Raw genomic sequence first — 22643 nt, forward strand, 5'->3', positions numbered from 1 at the left:
TGGGTAGGAGTGGATTCCAGGGAGACCACCCACCAGCGAGGCTGAACATGCCAAGGTCAGAGAGGGTGCAGCACAGTGGACTTCGGCCTACGTGGACTGTATGTGATACAGTGGGAGGCCCTGGCCCGACGTGGGTAGCATCGTATTCAGAGCTGTTGGAATCCGGCTAGGGGACCGCGGAGCAGTGGCAGCGGAGCCGAGGAAGGCGCCTTTGGACAATTCCCGAAAACGCGAGCAGGCGGGGCGGGGCGGGGCTTGGAGGCTGCCCAGCATTTCCGGGGACACCGCGCTGGGTGTTCACGGGATACTCCAGGTCCCCAGGGACGACGACCGGCGGGCCAGTCGGAGTCCTGTCGGACTTCCCGGACTTCGGGGCCGCGCGGAGGTAGTCCTATCGTGGGACGTAACTCCTTCCAGGTAGGGGACCGAACGAGGTGGGAACCAGGGTCTGGGGGTGATTGGACAGGCCCTGGCCTTCGCCGTCGCCCCCCACCTTCCTCCCGCCCCTCTCTCCTAAGAGGGCGCCACCTGCATGCTCTGATGGGCACCAGCCGGGGCCAGTGGGGGAGCCTGTTGCCATGGCAGCGCAGGAGGTTGGGCCCACGTTCCCATGGCCACCGGGGGCCTCTGCGCGAATCCTTTAACAGTGTCTTTCAACACCGCCCCATACTCCCTGAGCCCAGAGGAAAATCACTAGGAAAAAGGCCTCGAGCCCCTCCTCTGAACGTCTGCGGTTGTGACCTCCGAGTTAGGGCTTTTGTCATGGCTTCTTTCTTCTCTCTGAACAACAAGGTGGATTAAAGGGCCAGGAGGGGGAGGAAGTTGGGGTCCTGGGAATGAGGTCTTTTGCTTCTCCTTAGCTGTTCTAGTAGACTATAACAGAGGTTCAGGAGGTTTGGATTGCTTCGGAAAGGTCATCCAACCTCTGTTCACAGTCATTTCACCTGTCATGTGAATATGTTTTTTAAAAATCACCGGAAAGGCTGGTGAGATAGCTCCGTAGATGAGAGCTTGTGGCCAAGCCCAAGGTCCTGAGTTCCGTTTCCAGGACACAGATGGTAGAAAGAGAACACTGACTCCCACACATAGTTCTCTGACCTCCACCTGTGCAGCGTGGCACGCGCATACGGCCGTCTCACACACACAAACACACAGTAAATAAACAAATCAGCAAATCTCGTAAGTGCCAACCGCAGGAAGAACTGGACGCTTTGGAACAGGAGATTTAGAAATCACAGTTTGCCTTCCCTTCGTTTTCTCAGGGGAAGCTGGATCCAGAGGCACTCAGTTATCCCTAGGTAATTCAGTGAATTGGTGGAAAGGGAAGGATTTGAACTCTGTCTCTTGACGCCTTGAGTCAACTCCTAGGCTGTGGCTGAGAGTGAATCCCTCCCCCACCCCCCCCAGGAGCTCAGAGAAATAGGAGTTATATATCTTTTTGCATTTATGGTCTTGAGCTCTTAGAGGCAAATGATCTAAAGATGGAGTTGGGTGTGTGGCTGAGTGGCTTATGGGGTAAAGGTGCCTGTCTTCAAGTCTGATGACCTATGTCGGGTGGAAGGAGAGAATGAACTCCTAGTTATCTTCTGACCTCTGAATACATCATGCACATACTTACTCCCTCCCATATAAATAAATCAATGTTTAAAAAATGATGGAGGTGGGGCCAGGCTAGCTTAGAGGTAGAACACAATGTTTAGTAGCATGTGTAAGGCCCTAGACTTAATCTCCAGAGCCAAGGGAAATTAATAATAATGATGATGATGATGATAGTGAGGGGCTGGGTTTGTGTGGCACACATCTATACTTGCACTTCAGAAGTGGAAGCAGGAAGGTTAAGAAAGAGTTCAAAGTCAACCTCAGACACAAGAAGTTGGAAGCCAGCCTGGGATACATGAGATCTTGTCTCAAGCCCCAAAGCACGAGACCTATGCAGCAGGAAGACTTTCAGCCCTGCCTGGGGCAAGCCCCTCCATTTCCCGACATCTTCAGGTCATCTGCAATGTTCTCATCATACTTTTATTGTATATGTCTTATGTACATCATAAGTCATTATATGCATTTTGGTATCATGTAGCTCAGGCTGGCCTTGAAATCCCTATGTCACCAAGGATGACTTTAAACTTTTGGCTTTCCTGCCCCCAGTTCCTGGGTGCTGTGACTTGGTTCACGCAGTGCTGGGAATCCAACCCAGGGCTTTGTGCATGATGAGTAAGCATTCTTACTAACTGAGCTACACCCCCCACCCCACCCCCCAGCCCTGGGACCTTCAATTTAAAGTAGCATCTGACAGGAGCCAAGCATTCAAACATCCTCCAGCAAAGCATCTCTTGTGAAGAAAACAAAACTGCTGAGAAAACCCTGAGCTGCCCTAAGGCAGGGAGCTGGAGCCTTTGGCCTCTCTTTGGTGCCTTTTCTTATTCACACATTCTTTGAAAAGAAAAGAGAAAGGTGTGGGTGTGCGGGCAAAGGATCTGGGAAGGAACACTGGAATGAATCACTTGGGGATGATTTGAGAGCTTCAGCAAGAGCAGAAAGCCCATTTGTTCATTTAGTGGACATTTACTGGGTGCCTCCTGGTTCCAAGCTCTGCCCTGGGGCTGGACATTTAAAAACCTGAGGTAGGCAGGTCTGGTCTGTGCAATCAAGGAGCTCGTGGAAGGGTAGGGAAGAGAGGGATGAGACTCATAAATGAGTGCTTTACTGTGCGTAATGAGTGCCTTAATGGAAATCCGAGCCAAGGGCAGAAGGAGCCCAGGGCAGCAACTCCGGAAATGGGTTGAAAACAGCAGGATCTAGTCTGTGCAGCTTGGGAGTCTGTCTGGAGTTCTGCCAGGCTTGCTGTGGCTACTACCTTTGTCTGAGACAAAGGAATGAATGAGGGAAAGTGTCTAAAGAAAAGTCGTCCAGGATGGGGTGTCTCTGCAAAGAAACATTCTACGAATCCTGATGAATTATGAAGTCCTTGTCTGCAGCAACCTTGGTCCTTTCCGTCAGTTTGACTCATGCTTAAAAGGCAGCAAGTGAACAAGAAATAGTATTAGCTGAATGGAAGGAGGGAGGGGAAGGAGGGAGAAAAGAAAGACAGCTACTTATATCATCAAAAGTGGAGCCAGTTTGCACGTTGAGACAACACCTGGCTGAAATTCTGTTTCCTGGTGTAGTGATCACGTGACTTACGAGCCAACAGATCCCTTGGCCCCAAGTCTTCACCTCCAATACATGTGGCCTTAGGAAGCCCCTGAACTTCTCTGTACAGCTTGTTATCTGTGTAGTGGGATTTCCCTCTGCTGTGAGGGTTAAAAATTATTAAGTGTGAAAAGATCAGCGTAATGCCTCACTTAGAGTCAGTACTGAGGGAAATATTACCTGAATGACTGTCAGGTTTGATTTAGGTAGGGGGGAGGTTGCCAAATACTTCATGTGGAAATTACACAGGTATTCCAAAGGAAGGATGGTTTCTCTTTACCGAATAAGGGCAAATTTTGTAAATTCCTTGCTTCTGAAGATGAGCACATTTTAAAGAAATGGTTATAACTGGGTGTGGTGATACACACCTGTTATTCCAATCTCTTAGAAGGCTGAGGCAGGAGAGTAGTTAGTTTGTGGTCTGCCTGAGTCAAGTTCAAGGCAAGTTTGAGACAGTAAGACCCTGTCTTGCCACCACCAACAACAATAACAAAAAAAGAAAAAGAAAAGAAAAGAAAAGAAGAGAAAGAAAGAAAGAGAAAAAGAAAAAGAAAGAAGGCAAGGTTCATTGTTTTTCCATCCTGAGACAGGGTTTCTCTGTGTAGCCCTGGTGGATCTGGAACTCAAGTTGTGGATCAGGCTGGCCTCAGGCTGGCCTCGAACTCACAGAGATCCACTTGGTGGTGGAAGGCATAGGTCATATACCTAGGCGAGGAACTGGAAGCTCACAGCATCGTGATGGAACTCTCCATCTCCTCTCTCAAGGATTGTGAGAGCCGTGGGGAGCGAGCGACACATAGCCTGCTCCAGGATCCTCCCGCTGAGTCCAAGCCCCAGAGATCCTGATATGCCACATTCACAGGGCTCTATCTGGCAATAGGATCCCTGGGATTTTTCTAGTCTTGCCAGAGGGACCCAGCCAAGCTCGAGGCTTATAACATCTCCCTATGAGTGACCTGATAGCACTTCTTTAGGATGGCAAGTGAGCATGCTTCCATGGTATGGCCACCCTGGCACAACAGGTTGATGTTGGAGTTTCGGGAGACCAGTAGCAACTCATCTTCATCTCCACCACGCCCCCAAGGCTCGCTTGTCCCTGCTTCTCTTGGTTCAGTATGGCAGCCAACGCTGTGTGCGGGAGGTGTGTCAGCCAGGATGATTTAAGACGACAGAAACTTTGGAGCTAAAGAGCTCCTCTTCTGTGGGAAGGAAGAGGGAACTGAGGAGCCTCAAGTCTCTGGGAAGGAAGCTTGGTTTTCTGGGGACTGAGGCATGGCGCTGGCCTTCATAAGAGGTCTGGGGGTCAGAGTAAAGTGGATCTAGAGGGAAGAATTTGATGGCAAATTGGAAGAGAGGTTTTTATTTTTCAATCTTTACTCTTTTGAGATAGGGTCTTGCTAAGTAGTTCTGGCTGGCCTGGAACTCAATCTGTGACCTAGGCTGGCCTTGGGATTTACAGGTATCCTCCTGCCTCAGCCCCTCAAGGACCACAAGCATGAGCCTGTGTCTGGCTCTTTGACTTGAGATCTTGAGTTGAGAACATGGTTTCCTAAGCTGGACTGGAGGCTGAGCCTCTGCTAGGTCCTTAACCTTCTGACCCCATCCCCACCTGGCCTAGGATCCCGCCTTCCCGCCTGAGTAGCTGCAGCTATCTGAGAGCGATCTGTCAGTTTCAGGGGTCACCCCTGTCCCCCTGACTGGGCAGGCCTATAGTCACAGACAGCACCTCCTGAACTCCTGTAGGGAGCACAGGAGTGACAGTGGCAATTTCATGTTTCACCCTGTCTGGGCAGGGACAGGCTGAGCCCTGCTGGTTGCACCACAGCCCTGTAGAGTGGGGGGATCCCCTCCCAGGGAGTGGCCAGCTCAGGTCCTAACAGGCCCAGTGGGGGCGGCGCTGTGTGGTGGGCTGCTTGCCACAGTAGGCACGCCCAGGGCTTGGGCTGGGCGGGCTGGTTCCTTCTCTTCAGGAGAGTTGCAGCCTCAGCACCACGTATGCAGGAGGCAGCTGAACCTGAGGGAGGACTAGGAAGGGGCTTGCTTCTCCAAGGGCTTCTAAGATGTCAAGGCCATGGGGTTCCTTTCAGATGGAGAGTCTATACCAGCCTGGGACATGGGGCGTTCACTCTGCACAGTGTGCTGTCTTTATAGGTGCTATCTTGTCATGTTCCCTAACCATGTCATAAAGGACTATATATAGTATTACTATCACAGGAGAAGCAGCTAACTATGGTCCACTTAGGACCCGTATATAATGGGTAGTGATGCATTCTTCTCTATTGTATGCTCCGCCACTGAATTCTACCTTTTTACGGGGCACATATTCTGGGTAGGGAGTGGGGAGCACAGCAAAGGGCCTGTAGGGAGAAGCTGGTTTGGGAAGAAATGGGGCAGTTGTCAGACCCCATGGAAAGCTTTCTGAGAGAGCTGAAGACAGTGTTGATTCTGACCCTGGATGGGTGCCCTCTACTGCAGAGGGTGCTGCCTTTCCCAAGGAAGTGCCCAGCTCTCAGGCCTGGCAATCATTGGAAGATTTAAAAGCACACACGGACTGTGTCTGCTGCTGTGACTTCCTCATGTAAATGTACTGCTGCTGCAGCCCAAGTTGCTGCCTGGCCCCTGGGGAGGAGACATAGCCTCGTGCCTAACCGGGGCAGGGTGGGGAACCGCAGCTGCAGGTTGGCATAAGAAGAGGGCTCGGGGCTACGAGGGGATGGTGGCAGGGGGCCAGGGCCTAGACAGCTGGGCCACAGCCAGTTCACATCTGAGAGACCTTGCTAGGCAGCCTGCCAGTCTGTACGCGGTGGTGGGGGAAGGGGTGGGAGGAGCCTGAATGTTGCCCAAGGAAGGGTGGGCGGGACCTTTGGGTTCAAGCTCCACTGGGCTTGGCAGGAGGCTCCTCCCCCGCATGGCCACAAACAAAGCTACAACTCCAGAGTAACTGTGGGAGTCCAGCGCCTAGCTCCCCTGGGTGGGAGTCAGAGGGGGCAGACCTGGCAAGAGCCCTTTGGCAGGTTTCCTGCATGCCCAAGGACATCTTACTGCGTGCACCTGGGCAGAGGCTGAGGGGCGAGTGTGGACTGTGATAGGCTGGCTGTGAGGCAGCGAGAGGGGAGGCTCAGGCAGATGTGTTCGCTCTTTTTCTGGTTTCAGTCTTTCTTGCCATAATTTCCTCTTTCTTCTCTTGAGGCTTTCTACTACTGTTCTGTCAGTGTGTGTTTCTTCCACTTGGTTCTTCAGTCCTGGTCTGCTCCCCTACTCCCTCGTTTTTTACCTCCCATGCTAACAGGTATAAAATACAAGCTTCTAGCGGGACACAGTGGCACACCCTACATTCCCAGCACTGAGAAGGCGGAGGCAGAAGATCTAGAGTACAAGGCCAGTGTGGGTTATATAGCAAGTTTTAGGCCACCTTGGCCTATGTAAGTGAGACTATCAAAAACCAAAGAGCTTAAATAAAGCAAAATGCATAGATCTTAAGATCATAAAGCTCAGTACAGGGGCCTGGTGAGATGGCTCAGCGGTTAAGAGCGCCAACTGCTCTTCCGAAGGTCCTGAGTTCAAATCCCAGCAACCACATGGTGGGTCACAACCATCTGTAACAAAAATCTGATGCCCTCTTCTGGAGTGTCTGAAGATAGCTACAGTGTACACACATATAAATAAATAAATAAATAAATCTTAAAAAAAAAGCTCAGTACATTTGCAAACACTTGAAAATCCAACACTACATCAAGATATAGAATCTGTCATCTCTAAAGTTTCTATATTTGCCTAGGAGGCATGTGCCCACTGGACTCTGACATCTCTCACCACACAGCAAGTTTGTCTGGGTGCCTGATGCTACACCTCCTCCTCCTCCTTCTCCTCTTGGTTTTTCCAGACAGGGTTTCTCTGTGTAGCTCTGGCTGTCTTGGATCTCTCTCTGTAGACCAGACTGGACTCCAACTCAGAAATCCACCTGCCTCTGCCTCCCAAGTGCTGGCATTAAAGGTGTGCGCCACCACTTCCAAACTTATCTGGGCTTCTTTATAATATATTCTTATGAACATTATATTTCTCATCCTGCACTAGTGAAAAAAGTGTGTGTGTGTTTGTGTGTGTGTAGATTGTGGGGGGAGGCATAGACAGACAGACAGACAGGATGGGAGGAAGGAAGAAGGCCTATGAGTGCAGGTGGACAGAGGGCGGACTTAGCAATTGACTTAGCAATTTATGGATGACTTTGTCTTGTAGGCTGGGCATGGAGAGAGTAGTACTTTTTTCTTGTTCTGTTTTTTGGTACTCTTTCCAAGCTACCCCCCTCCGCCCCCCAGTTCTTTGTAAACACTGACATCTGGCAGAAAAACACTTGCCTACATCCAAGCGTGGCAGAGGGGAACAGGAGACACATCGTTGGCTTGGGACCACTCTTTTGCCTAAAGGAAGTCAATTCAAAGGCAGTTCTTTGTCAGTCACCCTTCTGTTCTTTCCAGTCTGAGAGAGCACATGAGGAAACCACATTAGCACACGTACAGAAGACAGTGGAGCCCGACAGGAGCAAGGCTGCCATGCACAGGAATTGGAGAGTGTGTCCCCAGGCCAAGTCGGGACCTTTACGTAGATAGTGCTGTGTGGTTCTTACTGGGTGCCTTGCTAGGCATGGGGGAGGGGGTCAGAAGACAGAAGACCCGGCGCTCTTCTCTCTAAGGGGCTTGCTGCCCAGTTGGCATAAGATATACTTTCAAAGCACATGAGCAGGATATAATTAAGAACCATGAGAGGCTGCATCAGCCCCTGCCTCCTCTCCTGAGGGATGAGCACAGCCGTCAGACAAGCCCTTTGTTGCCAAGACACAAGAGCAGACCAATCTCCTGCCACTGCCACGTTAGGAGCTACTGATCCCCAGATTCAGGCTCTGAATAAATGCTAATTGAGCAGGTAAGCCATAGATCAGGCACTGCTCTAAACTAGGGTGCAGAGCGGATGAAGGAAATGTTGTAGTTAGCAAAAATTGATTTTTGACAAAGCTTGTGTGTGCATGTGTATGGATATGCATGGATATGTGTGTGTACGTAGATCTTATGCATGTATTCACAGGCATGTGTGTGTATTTGTATGTGTGTATGGAGGCCAGAAAACAACTTTGTATGTAACTCCTCCGAGCCATCCACTTTTTTTTTTTTTTTCTTTTTTTGAGACAGTCTTTCACTGGTCTGGAACTTGCCGAGTAAGTTAGGCTGGCTAGCAGGGATCTGCAGGCCTCTGGATTACAAATGTGTTTTGCCATGGTTGCCTTTTTCTCTTCCTCCTCCTCCTCCTCCTCCTTTTTCCTTCCCCTCTTCTTCCTCTTGTTCCTTTCCCTCCTCCTCTCTCTCTGTCTCTGTCTGTCTGTCTGTCTCTCTCTCTCTCTCTCACACACACACACACACACACACACACACACACACACACACACACACACACTTACTTCTGAGATCAGACTGACCCAGGCTAGTTATCCCATAGAATGCTCTTCATATTGGCGGTATCTGCTTTCGTCCTTATTATTAGACATGGGTTAAACCCTTTGGTAGGAACACTGCAGGGACTGATAATGTGAAGTTCTCAGGGCATCATATGGGAGGCAAGCAAAGATTCCATCATGCTACTCCTATCATGGCTGACCACTTGCGTTAGGATGGGAGCCACCAGATCTCATTGGCAGGCATACATTGGCCTTTGGGCTAGTGATCATCTGTGGGACTGGCCGTCAGACACTGTTTCCCCAGTCTTTATGTCCAACTGTGGTCTTCGCTAAGTGTTCTTTCTAGTCCTTCTATTTCTACACTTAGCAGCAGGTTTGTACATAAAGACATTTCCTTCTCTTCCCTTCCCTTCTCTTTCCCTTTCTCTCTGAGTCACACTATTGACTAATGGGTTGTATTTTCATTTGCTGCATTAGAATCCATTACTTATGCTGTTTGATAACCAAATGGCCATCCGCCTGGCTCCTCTCCACGCGGCCATCAGACTGTCTCTTCAGGCATGGCCTCATTAGGCTTTGCTTTGCTTTCAGGCCCAACAAAATGAGCTCTTTACCTTGTACTTAAGGAGAGCGCTCTGCTTTTATAGAAGAGCGGTGTGCAGAAACCAAGATCTGGAGGCTAAATCTGCACACCCATTATTTTTATCAGTAACTTGATTAAAGGTCTAAGGAATACTTAGCCAAATTTACGATGACTCAAAAACCAGGAAAGGAGGTGCCAAATGTATGATAATAGAATCAATATTCAAAACAACCTCCGTGGGATGAAATCTGGGCCAGAACCAATAGATTTAAGAGAGATAATTTTGAAGTCTTGTGTTCAGTTGAAAAAGTTATTGCATAATTTCAGGTTTGGGGCACTTTTCATTAGACAGAAATTGGCATCAGAAGATTGTTTTAGGTTGTTAGCCAACACGAGCCTGTAGTAGTCTGACCCTTGTCATCCTCGGTCACCCAGTCATTCCTTCAACCAACGCTTATTGAAGACGCCTGCCATGTGTACAGGCACCATTCCAGAGGCTTGGGAGGTTGAGCAGGGGAAAGCTGCACCTAGACTTTCATTTTATTTATGTATGTATTTATTTAAGTTCTGTTTTCGGTTTGTTGTTGTCTGAGACAGAGTTTCACATAGCCTCGATTGGCCTCAAGCTTGTTATGTACCTGAGGCTGCCTTGGATTCCTGATCCTACCCGCCCTTCACCTGCCAAGTGCTAGAATTAAATACCACCATTTCCAGCTGACTTTAGAAATTTATTTTCAGCCGGGCAGTGGTGGTACATGCTTTTAGTCCCAGTACTTGGGGGGTGGGGGTGGGGGTCAGAGGAAGGAGGATTTTTGTGAGTTCAAGGCTAGCCTGGTCTACAGGAGTTCCAGGACAGTCAAGACTACACGGAGAAACCTGGTATCATAAATAAAGACAGCCAGACAGATAAGATAAATGAATCTGAGGCTGGAGTGATGGCTCAGCAATAAGAGCGCTGGCTGCTCTTCTGGAGGCCCCGGGTTCAATTCCCAGCATCTTCTTTTATTTATTTATTTATTTATTTATTTATTTATTATATGTAAGTACACTGTAGCTGTCTTCAGACACTCCAGAAGAGGGAGTCAGATCTCGTTATGGATGGTTGTGAGCCACCATGTGGTTGCTGGGATTTGAACTCAGGACCTTCAGAAGAGCAGTCGGGTGCTCTTACCCACTGAGCCATCTCACCAGCCCTCCCAGCATCTTCATAACTGGAGTCAGGAACTCCAGTTCCAGGGAGTCTCAAACCCTCACACTGACAGATACATGTAAAAAAAAATTTTTTTTTTTAGACAGGATATCTCTGTGTAGCCTTGCTGTCCTGGAACTGGCTCTGTAAAACTCAAGAGATCTTCCTGCTTCTGACTCCCAGGTTGATGGGATTAAAGGCCTGGGCTACAGGCCTGACCTTGAAACAGTATTTAAAGTGCTATTTATTTCATGTGCATTGGTGTTTTGCCTGCATATATATTTTATGTTACACACACAAACACACAGGTCAGAGGTCACAGCTTGTGGAGTAGACTCTGTCTACTGTGTTTGAGAAGAGATTAACAGGAGGAAAGGAAGCAGCAGTTAGAGCAGAAACAGTACATTTCAGATGATGGGTTAACCAGTGCAATTGGACATGTGGCATATGAGAAAAGACACGAGACTGTAGAAGGATGTCAGGGTGGTGACAGTACAGGAGTTGTGGAGCATGGGGAAGTCTGGATGTAAGAAAGAAGACCTGAGACCATCCAAGAGCTTGTCTGCTCTGACTGCCACCTGCCTGTGGGGGTGGGGAGGAGAGTAGAAAGATGTGGCTCTGGAACTGCCCACATGGGCACACATGGGCAGCAGCGAGTGCAGTGTAGCTTCGACAACTGCAGAAAAGTCTGGGGGAAGTGGTTTCATTGCCACAAGAACAATGAACACATATTTTTAAGTTTTTAATTTTATCCATTCACCTAGGAAAAGCTGAAACGGGTTTCCAAAACCTTGATGTCTTTGTTGATCTCCCCCTCTTTATTTCCCTCTATTCCTTTGCTGTGGCTCCACCAAATTGACTTCAGATTGGGGTACCTGCGGGTGGATACCTCTGGCGTCTCATTCCAGCCTTAGGGAATCCTTTCCTATGCTCAGCCACGTGCTGGTTGTGGGGGGGAAGGTCTAGCCTCTTTGGCAGTGCAGTCCGTGAAATCCTAATTATCCCACTTGAACTGATTCTGCGCCGGCCCCGGGCTTCGCGTGGACAGAATTCTAAGCATGGACAACCGAGCAGAGTATCTAGATTCTAGACCATGCATAGACCTCTCGCGGAAGTAAGACTGGAAAGCTACCAGTCTCCGTCTCAGAGTCTGCACAGCTCCCAGAGCGGGGGTGGGGGTAGGTAGGGGGCATGTGGGGCAGGGTTCCCGGGAGCCGGAAGGAGGGCGGGTCCGTGCGGCTTTGCGAGCTCCTCGGTCTCCGGGCTTCAGGTCCCCAGGCTCTGCTCCGCTCCCCCTCCCCCCCAGTGCCCCAAGTCGGGTGACTCGATCCAGCGCCCCTCGTACTTCAGCGCCCAGGAAGGAGGAAGGGGAAAGAGCTGGGCAAGGACCAGCTAGGAGGCCCGCCTACCCGTCGACTTCCTGCTCCGCGCCCTCCTCCCTGCGGCGAGAGCGCGGGGCTTTCACCCGCAGCACTGGGCAGAGGGAGCCTACGGTGCGGCGGCCCACGTGACCACCTTCCCTGCCGCCCACCCCCAGGTCCAGAGGCGGAGGCCGAGGGAAGGACTCCGGGCCGAACCGCGGGGCGGGGCTCCAGCCTGCGATTCCACTTGAGCAACCTGAGCCGGAGGAGGACGCCGCTGCCTGCTGCGGTCCGAGCTCCACGCGCCGCGATGGGCCGGGCGAGCCGCTCCGCTGTCCTGCGGCGCGCGCTGCTGCTGCTGCTGCTACTGCTGCTGCTGCGGACGACGACTACGCGGGCGCTCGGCCCCCGGATCAGTGTGCCGCTGGGTAAGTGCTATGGGGCGCGGCAGAAGGAGGGGAGCGCGGGCAACGAGATGCTTGGTGGGGTGGCCACGACAAAGGAGAGGTTGAGGTCCACTAGGACCAGGAAAGCAGTTGTGGTCAAAGCGAAAGAGGAGGGAAAGCTAGGGAGCTGAGAGCCCTTTTCTTCCATTTTCTATCTGGACTTGGAGAGGGCCGCTTTCTTGCTCGGTTGCAGCTGCTCTTGCTCGGAGGGAGCACACTCGGCACTAGGGGCCTCAGGTGCCAGCCATCCTGCCTACTCATTTACTTGTCTTTGATGCTGACCAGAGTCAGCCTTGGAGCCACCAACGGCACGGGGCTGAGGGCACTGCTGCTGGCCGTGCTATAAACTCTGGGCTTATGATATTCTCAGTCAGCCACAGCAGAGCCTGGAGTTTGGCGGGTGGGTGCCAGGTCTTTCCTCCCTGCCGGCCCATCTCTGACTGATCGACCTGGAGAATTCACCCCCTACTCCAAACACAGGGACTTGGAAACTGACATTGCGAAGACCCATCTGTACCCTGTCTAGAGGGGCCTGAGGGTATCACCCTGGTGGGCCACATTCCTTTTTTGGTGGTTTACAGCTGCCCCTGGCTGCCTGTGTTTCCAATCCTCCACTCATTCTTTACTTCCCTTAGTCTGATCGCCCCTGAACCTTTTCCAGGGAACCTCAACGTTTGGAATTCTAGGGACTTAGCCCAGTAAGTACTTCCTACTGCCCGCACTCCAGCTTCCTCCCCTGCAAAGTCGCCTCAGGCTTAGATACCTTGCAAAGTCATCTTGGGAAATTCATAAAACTTGGTGCATTCGGAGGGCATCAGGCACATAGGTGCCAACAGACAATGTTTGGCCAAACCCCTCTAAATTGCAAACTGTCACTGTGAGTTAGTGCATAAATTAGAGGTTACAGACTAAAACTCTACCAGACTTCCTACTCCATATTTGCATCCCCACCCCTAAAAGCATCCCATTTGCAAAAGGATAGAATCAGCTCTTCAGTTAAGGCCCCTAACAGGATCTCAGTCCCTTATCCAAAACATTGTTGGTAGCTCAAGTTCAAATCCTGTCTCAGCCACTTAGTTCCCACATGACCTTAAGTAAACAACTTCTCTGTGCCTTGATTTCTTCATCTGTAAAATGGGATATTAGCGCCTTGCTCAAGGCGCAGCTCATTACCAGTTGCAAAGTCCTTAGGATAGGGCTTGGTACAGAAACCTCTCAGCGGGTGTTTGCTGTCATTCTTGTTATGTTAAACTCGGACCACTCCTGCATGGAACTGGGTGGTTCGCTGTGGGTGGGGATGGTTCTAGAGTTCACTGCTGCTCCTTGGGAGTTCTGTTCTTGAAGTGAGAAATGACTGAAATCGGAACCCAGGACTGATGCTCTGCCACTTTAAAACACTTACTTAGCTTGTGTGTGGGTGTAAGGGCACACGAAAACATGACGTACATGTGGAGGTCAGTGAGGTCAGAGGGCAGCTGGTGAAATCCTCCCTCAGCCGTGTGGATCTCAGGACCTAAGCTCAGGTCCTCAGGTTTGGTGTCAAAAATCCCTTTCCCTGATGCGCCACCTCCCCATGACCCCCTCACCTTGTTGACCCAGGGTGGAGGTATGAGCTAGGTATGGAACCTGTCCTGTGTTAGGTGTGTTAGGCTCTGAGCCATACATACCCCTTGCTGCTTCTGTCATCCTGTGTTTCCCTAGAGCTCTCAGCCCTCCCGAGGCTGCAACCCTTTAATGCAGTCCCTCAGGTTGTGATGACCCCCAACCATAAATTACTTTTGTTACTGCTTCATAGTTGTAAATTTGCTAATGGGCTGAGGCCCGCATGTTGAGAGCTGCTGTCCCAGCCGTAAGGAAGGGGCTGTGAGATAGAGACACGTGCCCCTGTGGATCCCGCTTACGCCTGGGGAAGGCAGGACTAGCTTTTGGGGCTACACCAAACACAGTAGGTCTTTTGCCTTAGGGAGTGATGTGAAGACTTGATAGGGGCGTAGAGAGGCCCTTCTTCCTGGGAGAGCATCTGTCTTGGGTTAGCTGTATAGTTCCAGGACCTGGCCACCTCCCACAATTCCCTGATCATTCAAGGCTGCCACAGGTGGGCAGTGTGTGACTTGTGCACTGTACAGAGGTATTTAGCTGAGGGGTTGAAAGGGCTGGCAGGCCAGGAACACAATTTTATTGTGTTTGCGGGACGGATTCTAGGTTCTGCCTGGGGGGGGGGATGGGGGGGGGATGCTTTTTCAGTCCTCCCTAAGCTCTGCAGCGTTGTAGCCATGCCCAGCCACCTCACCACTGGGTGTGCATCCACACCTGACTGAGCTCCCCGCCACCACAGAGCTTTACCTTCCAGGGCCTCCACAGCACCCTTGAGACCTGCTTCTGCTTCCTTTCCTCCCAACTACAGGAAGGTCCTGTGGCTGGAGTCCCACATGGGGAATGCCCTGGTGACTGAACTGGCTCGCCCTTTGAGTCTGACCTGAGACAGTTTCCTGTCTCATCCCTGGGGGCTTGTTAGATGTTCCTGGCATTGTACCCATCCTTGGCAGGCCCATGGTGACCATGGGTGCCTGGCCCAAGGCCTTTTTAGCCTTCTGACACAGGCAGGCCTATCAGGGATTGCACAGAACTGAGACCACACCCCTTTTCCCACCACCTGAACTGAATTCCCACCCAAGTCTACTCTCAAGAACCTGAGCTTAGGGATAGTGGACTTCATCTGTGATCTAAAACCAAGTCCCTTGAAGTGGGAAGGTCCAGTTTATTCTGCATCTAGGGGCTCATAGAGAACTCTCATTCCTGCTGATGGTTCTTGGGAGCCCTTAGCTTGGAGGTGTTCTTGTGACTTCACCTAATGGTTAGGAGAGGGAAGGAAGACCCGGGACATTTTGGGTGAGAGTCGGGAGCGGCCATGAGGATTCCTAAGCCAGCTGGAAGTCTGTGAAAGTCATGCTTCAGAGCAGAGCATGAAATTTGGGTTCTTTTACAATGGAAACTCCACTCCAGGGCTGTAAAGTGGGGTACGAGCAGGAATCTGGCCTTGAAGAAGCAAAACAAAACTGCTCCCACAGCCTACTGAAGTCTGGTGGAACCACCTTATTTGGGCAATTAAAAGAGTTATTAATGTCTCCCAGCCCCAGAGACGTCCTGCTCTGGAAAGTGTATGAACCAGATTGGAATTAAATCTGTAGGCCTGCAAAACGCAGTCAACAAAACCCCATTGAATGCAGAAAACAAGGCACTTGGCACGAGCCAGCTGCCCGTCTGAGTCAAGGATGCCCGAGTGGCCCCTGTGCTGGCCGCGGTTCTGGTTCCCTCTTGCCTGCTATTGACCTCTGCCTCACATGACCTCGGCCCAGCGTGAGACTCTGTAGTTCTGTCTCGTATGTGGGCCTGTTCATGACCCTTCAGAGGCACGTGGATGGTGGAGAGCTTCAAGAATGGGGGCTGAGAGCCAATCTGGGAAAGCTGGCTCACCACTCTCATCAAAGGACACATCAAATGGCAAGCAGTGGCCTTCTTAAGCCTGTATCCTTGTCCACAGAACCAGAAGAATAGCAGGACCCATCTCCCAGGCTCCTGAGAGGATTATGGAAATAGCATATGTAAAGTGCTTGGCGTGAGTCCCGACACATGCAGCCTGCCCATGCCCATGGAAGGGAGCAGCGTCTGCTGCATGCTACCCTGCCCAAGCCCACCAGCCTTCCTGCAGGAGGTGGATGCTGAGTTGGTGGCGCCTGCTCTGCCCAGGTCCCAGGGTCGATGGGAGGTCATTCCCACTGACTTGCTTAGGTTTGCCCCCATTTCAAGAGCTTATGGTTTTGTCCCTTTCAGCGTTATTCTGTGACTCAGGACCCTCCAGTGCTTGGGACTGGATTTTGCCTCATGCCCCCACCCCCCACCTTTGCTGCTGCTCTCTGCTCTGTGGAAGTCATTCAGCTGGTGCTGTGCCTCCTACATTTGTAGAGTGTGGGAGGAACTTGTGATGTACTGCATAGTGTAGTCATCTTCTGGTTGATGGGACCTGGTTGAGAGGTCTGCAAAGTCAATGTCACCATACATATCTCCCTTTTTAGAGCCCGTGGCCCTTGTCCCATCTCTGTGGTTGCTTAGGCTGGGTCAGGGCTCAGAAACTTCTGGTGGAGCCCTCCCTGCACCCTAGGGGAAAGAGGATCAACAGAACTAGTGCCGTGCTCTGTGCCTTCCCTCTCCCGATCAGAATCTGGGAGAGCTCTGTCTCATAAGACTACACTGTATAGCCACTTTCCCCAGTTGGCCCTCCCTGCTCTTTACCTCTGACCTCCCTGTCCTGGAAGAGTTTGCCACATCAGGAAAGAAGCCAGCTTCCCCTAGGGGACAGTGTCATCGTGACACAGGGAACTTGCTTCTTGCCATCCTGATGACCACAAGCCTTTCCTCTGCTACTACCATTGCCTTCTGACGTCTCCTGGGTCACTGTTAGCCCTGTTCCTGTGTGGTCATCTCTGCCATAGGACTGCCCACAACCGTTAGGGTCCTAGCTGGTGTTCCAGCCTTGGGAACCTAGGAGATGGCTGGCAAAGTGAGGAGTATGGCTGAGGACCACGGAGGAGAGGGATTTATCCGCTTCAGGGTGCTCCTTCCCAAGCCTGTGAGTCCGTCTGGAAGCCCTTCATCTAGCCTGGGTTAGGAGATGTGCTTCAGGGAGAGGCTATGATAGGTGTAATGGGTGGGAGACAGAGCCCTCATTTCTCTTTTCTTCAGTAGAGTGGCGAAGGTGGCTAATTGGCTACCTTTGGGATTTTTTTTTTTGCCCTCAGGGCCAGAGTGGAACCCAGAAACACAGAGCCTCATATCTGCTAAGGAACCACTGTGCCTCCCCTCACTCACTCACCTTGTGTGAGAGGCTCCCTACCGCAGAAGAGGAAGACACCAGCCACTTTCAGTTCCCACTGGGCTCGGCTCTCTCCAGCCTGTGCAGTGGTATTGTTTCACCCAGTGTCGAAAAATGTTGAGCCCCAGACAAGCCACCTCATTCTGTCAGGGTCATGGATCGCTAGAGATAAGAGACTGTGCTTGGGCCAGTTTGTGTCACGACTCGGGAGCCTCATTCTTTCTTAGAGAACGGCTACCTCTGGCTTCACCTGCCAGTTACACAAAGGCAGGCGGCTGAGTGGCCCAGCTCAGCCCTTTAGTGATTGTCAGCTATGTGATTCCATCTGGTAAAGAAGTCTGTTGAGGTCACTCCTCGCTCGACAGAGCAGACGGAGCAAGGGAGCCAGCTGAGGCCCCGAAGGCACTGTCACATTGGATATCAGTGGGTTTGGCCAGGGAATAAGGGACACATATATCAGAGGCTTGCACACTAGAGGTGATGGCCAAAGCCAGCGTGGGGGAATATTTTGCTTGGCTTCCAAGTGACTTCGAAATTTTAAATTAATGGCTGATACATAAAACCTAGGAAATTTTGTATAAAAATCCAAATTTCTGGCCCTAGGGGACTCTGGCAAGGCAGGGCCCGTCTTCCTAATAATAAGCAACTGGGGCTAAGCAGCCACCTCCTCCTGAGGACCTCAAGCCTGCGTATTCTGTTTATTCATACCAATTCTGTTTCCCTTGCCTGAGTGCACCAGAGACCCAGGTGTTACACAGAGAAAGCCTGTCCCATGTGTGTGAGAAGGTGCAAAAGATGGGAGGGGAGGACAGTAGGGCAGGAAGAGGAGTGCTGCGTGCAACACTCTGTTAGTCATCAAAGCCCTCCTGTAGGCCTTCCAGCTTAGAGGCAGGTAGCCGGCCCCAGGTTACACACGTGATCAGTAATGGCTTTTAGTATTTCCTATCCATTGCTCTGCAGCTCTGTGGCTGGTTTTCTGTTTCCTGCACCAGTTCAAGCTGCCACATGTCTCTCTGTGGCCTTTGAGTGCTACAACTGAGTGAGCTGCCAGTGATTGGAGGGGTCAGACACAGTGTGGAGCAAAAACCTTTAGGAACCCCGTGCTGACTTTTATCAGTCTAGGGCTTCTTTCTGGATGGTAGCACCTTAGAATGAGGGACTCTGTTTTTTACTCAATCAACAAACATTCATAACATACCTCTTTTGAAGTCACCTGACAAGGTGATGCGTGGTGATGTGTGCTTGGGGTAGCAATAAGATTTAGACAACGCTCTTCTGTTTGGTGGGAAAAGTCAGAGCTCATCAATAAGAAAAAATGTCTCCCGAGCCTGCGACAGTGTAACCTATGACAGGCCCTCATGTGGTGACAATTTTGGAATTTAGGTTTCTTTAAAAAGCACAGAAATATAAAAATATGTTTTTGTCTTAGTCCCAGGTGTGGGGTACGCGGCTGCTTCAGACTGTCCACAGCAGCTGACTGTGGTTTGCCTCGTGCTGTGGGAGGGGCATGGGTTTGCCAGCTGCAGATTGATTCTGCGATTGTGTGACATTTGGGATTCTGGGGCCTTTTTAGAGGTTGTATAAATGCTAGGGCCCTTCAGGCATGGTGGGTTGTTGGTCGGTTGTTGTTTGTGGTTTGTTAAGTAGCTGTGTGCAAAGAAGAAACAATAAGATATCAGATATCTTGACTGTGAAGATCAAACTTGCCCCATGGAACTTAATGCCCCGAATCAGCAGGAAGTAGTCTAACAGTAGCGTTGCCCCCTTTCCTGACCCCTAACTTTATTCTGGGATCTCTTTAGTGTTAGGTGGTTGAAAGGGTGGAACAAAAGGGGTGGAGAAGGTTGGAAGAAAGAAGAACCCACAGAATAGCCAAAGAGCAGCTATCCCCTCATGTGGCTGGAGATTCAGGAAGGCCTATAGAGGAGCTGATATGTATAGCTTAGTCAGGGGGAACAGCAGCACAGAGCTGGCCGTGACCAAAGCACCCTTGAACTTCAGTTCTGTGTCATCCTCTAAATGGGTGCAGAGCCTGCATTGGGTGATGCTCCACCATGGCGGTCTTTGTGAGGTGATGGTAGTGACAGATCTTGGAGAGCCTTTCAGCTGTAGTACGGGGCACTGGGGAGGCTAGAGTAGCCTGGGTAGGAGGAGCAGGGGCCTCGGTCAGGACCATGGTTGTAGACTAGTGAAGTGAGGCAGATTAGGAAAATTCAAAGGAGGGGAAGTCGGCAGAAGTTAACGATAGGTTGCGTGTGCGTGGCTGAGGAGAGGAAAGTGGCACATGCCTGAGCTAGAGGGTAGAAAGGCATGTGATCCCAAGACACAGTGGCACAAAGGGGCATGAAAGGGGCCCACAGGAGGGTGTCCTTGGACTAACCCATTATGCCTGGGGGTTCACCAGACTCTGTGGTAGGTGTAGACATGTGACCCTTCTTAAAGTGAGAAGATCAAGAGCAATACATGAGAGAGAAAAGCCTTGAGAGGCCAAAGAGTGGTTAACACCGCAGACAGGAGCTGGGCAGCACAGGTTCATATCCCACTCCGACCTCATACCCGAAGTGGAGATTAATCCTACCCCTACCCCACCTGGAGGGGCTGTTGGGACTTTATCTGCAGAGCCCAGGGTGTGTGAGGTAGCCGTGAGATGACCCTTGAGCCTGTGAGATGGCCCTGACCCCTGGAGGATAAGTCATCAAGTCATCGAGTGAGACATTTCCTGGGCCTAAGAGGGCTCACCCACCACATGTGGGGCTGGTTGAGGCCAGTTCCCTGGAAGGGTGTGTGGGAGGTGAAGAAAGGCAAAAGCTCTCTGGAGGAGTTTCTCTAGAAGGTTTCTAGAAGGAACAAGGTGTTTTCTGAAAGGGAGGGCCTCCATGTGTGGTGAAGGTGGACATTGAAGTCACTGTATTAAGTGGCCCCTGTTTCTTCAGAGAAAAACTGGGGACTTCTGTGAGAAAGAAGGTGGGTAGGAAGGCAGAGAGCACAGAAGAGAGTTAGAGTGGCCAGCCATGGAACAGAGGGACACAGGAGCTGACCATGGTCCTGTGTGGGCCCTAGAGGGGTTGGGCAGAGGTCAAGGCCTGAAGGTGTTAGAACAGCCTGGGTAGCAGAGGTCTCGTGGCTTAGGGGCTCTGACGGGTCGGCCAGTTCACACAGGGACAGTTGGAAAGGAGGCGCACCCCATGAGCACAAACGCTTGCACACTCTCTCGCTCTGGTTTTGATCTAGTACTGTTATTACTGTTGGTTTTGTTTGGGGGTCAGGGCCTAGAGATCCGTAAACCTCCAGGAAGTTCTTCCTCAGTCTCCCAGATGCTATAAATGCTTGCTTTTTTTTTTGTGGGGTGAGGGATGGGTTGAGACAGTCTTGTGTAGACCATGCTGGGCTCACACTTGCTTTGGAGCCAAGGATGACCTGGGACTTCTGACCCTTCATGCTTTTACGTTCCATAGCGCTAGGATTACTGACTCTAATTCCAAGCAAATGTGCAGAGGTGACAAATGGATTCTTGAGGACTTCAGCCCAGGGGAGACTTTGGCACATAGCCCCATGGTAGCCACCACATTGGGACTAACCCTCTTCTATGGTCTCTGTCCAAACCTTAGTCCAGCGAATGTCGACCTTGGCTCCCCACTTATGTAGCCTGGGGCCAAGGTGGCTGCTTCCTGCTCAGCCCTGGGTGGCTTGCAGAGAGGAAGTGCATATAGGTCAGTTTGCTGCTGACTGTAGCAAGTGGGTTCAAGGTTCTGGTGACTTGGCATGATGTCCCTGAAACACCCAGGAGGCCTTTCACACCCCTGCAAACCTTGCTCTGACTCTGCAGGGAAGCTGGGGTTTTCTGGCCTTATCCTGCTGGGGCCTGTGGAGGACAAGAAGCTAGGGCCAGGTCAGCGTCTCACTGGTGGCTCAGGAGTCACAGAGCAGAGCAAAGTGGGGTGGGACTCTTGAGTCAGCACTGCCTAGGGTGGGGCTGATCCCTATTCCTGTTTTAACCCAGAAAGTTCCAAGCTTCCGGCTGAGTCACAGGGAGAGGGAGAGTCTCTGTGAGGCTGGGGGCTGAGGAATTCCCGCATCACTTCCTGCTAGGTTGGGGTGTGGGATCCTGCAGGTGTCTGCCCTAGACTGATAGCTCTATCCTACTTTCTTGAAGGATGGAGAACTCATGGGGAGCAGAGGCCCTTGGGGGAGCCCCAGCTCCTGGGCAGCCACTAGCTTAAGATGCCTGGGGCCCCCTAGAAAGGTTCAATCCTGATTGGGACAGCAGCCAGGGTTTCTAGTTAGGGTTAAGCCCCGCATAGGGAAACAGGGAGAATACCTGAGCCGTATTCACAGCCAGGCGACCAGGTGGAACATGCTCTGTAGCACAACAGAGAACACACACACACCTCCACCTCTCCAGTCACCTCTGCACAAAGAGCACCAGGCACTCCTGCACAAGCCTGGACAGGCCTCAAGGTTCCGTGCGCATAGGCACACAGACACACAGACATGGGCAGGCTCGGGCAGGGCCCTCTACACAGACGTCTACACAGCCACTTTGTTGAGGTGGCCCCCAGACACGTGGGAGCTTGGGCGGTCACAGCACCCAATTCGTGCTTGTAGCACACGGTCTGTTTCTAGCTGATCTGATCACAAGACCCTTGTGGGCACACTCGGGCTCAGGTGGAATGGGCTGATGCTGTAAGCTCTCAGAAGGGAGGCCGCACCCCCTGCCCTGCCCTCTGCGGCTTGCCCGGCTGGATTTTCCTGCAGGGCTTTTGGATTTTGTTTTTGAGCTACTCGAGTGTTGATCGTGTGCCAGGCACCATGCCAGCGCAGGGGAAACGTGTGTAAGGTTGTTTTGAGTAAAGCTCTCAGTAAGTGTGGGTTATTATGTACATTATTATTTACATACGTAATCTCGTTTCTTCTCATAACAACTCTATGAGGCAGAGGGCTATTATTGTCCCCATTTTGCAGATAAGGAAAGTGGGGCTCTGAGAGGTTAAGTGGCTTGTCCTTATGAGTGGCAGAGGCTGGGTTTGAACCAGGTCTTTGACTCCTGTATATGTTCTCAGTCTGTCCTGTGAGATAACCAGTGGGGAATAGTGAGGTCCACAGCCGGGTTCATCAGCAGCGCACCATGACTCTTAAGTTTGAGGCCCAGGGTAGAAGGGAGGCGGGCTGAGGGCAGGGATGGAGGGCGGTCCCAGCATGAGAGGGCATGCTGTGAAGGGACTGTGCTCAGTTCAAGGCATAGTCCACTTCCCTTCCCTTGGTCATTCTGTTCGGTGTGTTTCCAGCAGATATGGAGAGTCCTGAGCCGCTGGCCCCTGGGCTTCCCCTCCAGCCTGGCTTGACTTTGTCTGAGGGACCCTGGGCAGCTTGCCATCCACCCAGGCTGAAGTGGAGGGGGTGTTGAGCTGCCACCTGGGACTTGTGCTTATCTCGGACTCTTGGCATTTCTGTTTCTGGACAGAACCCAAGGGTGGCTTCCCGCTTAGAGCTGTAGGTCCCACCCAGGTGGAAATGCCCTCCGGTGCAGGCAGATAAGCTCTGGCAAACCAAAGGCAGCCT

The 22643-nt window shown here is 51.4% G+C and overlaps 1 protein-coding gene across 3 annotated transcripts in view; it reads left to right on the forward strand.

The window, feature by feature from the left end:
* The first annotated feature begins 295 nt into the window (after positions 1–295).
* Sema4b (sema domain, immunoglobulin domain (Ig), transmembrane domain (TM) and short cytoplasmic domain, (semaphorin) 4B) overlaps positions 296–22643 on the forward strand; it is a 39777-nt gene continuing 17429 nt past the window's right edge. The window contains exons 1-2 of one of the 3 annotated variants that reach the window (NM_013659.5): positions 296–417; positions 11945–12196. In NM_013659.5, the coding sequence (NP_038687.2) occupies positions 12079–12196 (118 nt within the window). In that variant the 5' untranslated portion in view covers positions 296–417; positions 11945–12078. Of the gene's footprint in view, positions 418–11470; positions 11586–11944; positions 12197–22643 lie in introns of those variants that run through there. The other 2 variants (XM_030242259.1, NM_001360135.2) reach the window with 2 other exon arrangements.

This window comes from Mus musculus, chromosome 7 (genome assembly GCF_000001635.26).
Source record: "Mus musculus strain C57BL/6J chromosome 7, GRCm38.p6 C57BL/6J".
In the NCBI taxonomy this organism is placed as follows: Eukaryota; Metazoa; Chordata; class Mammalia; order Rodentia; family Muridae; genus Mus; species Mus musculus.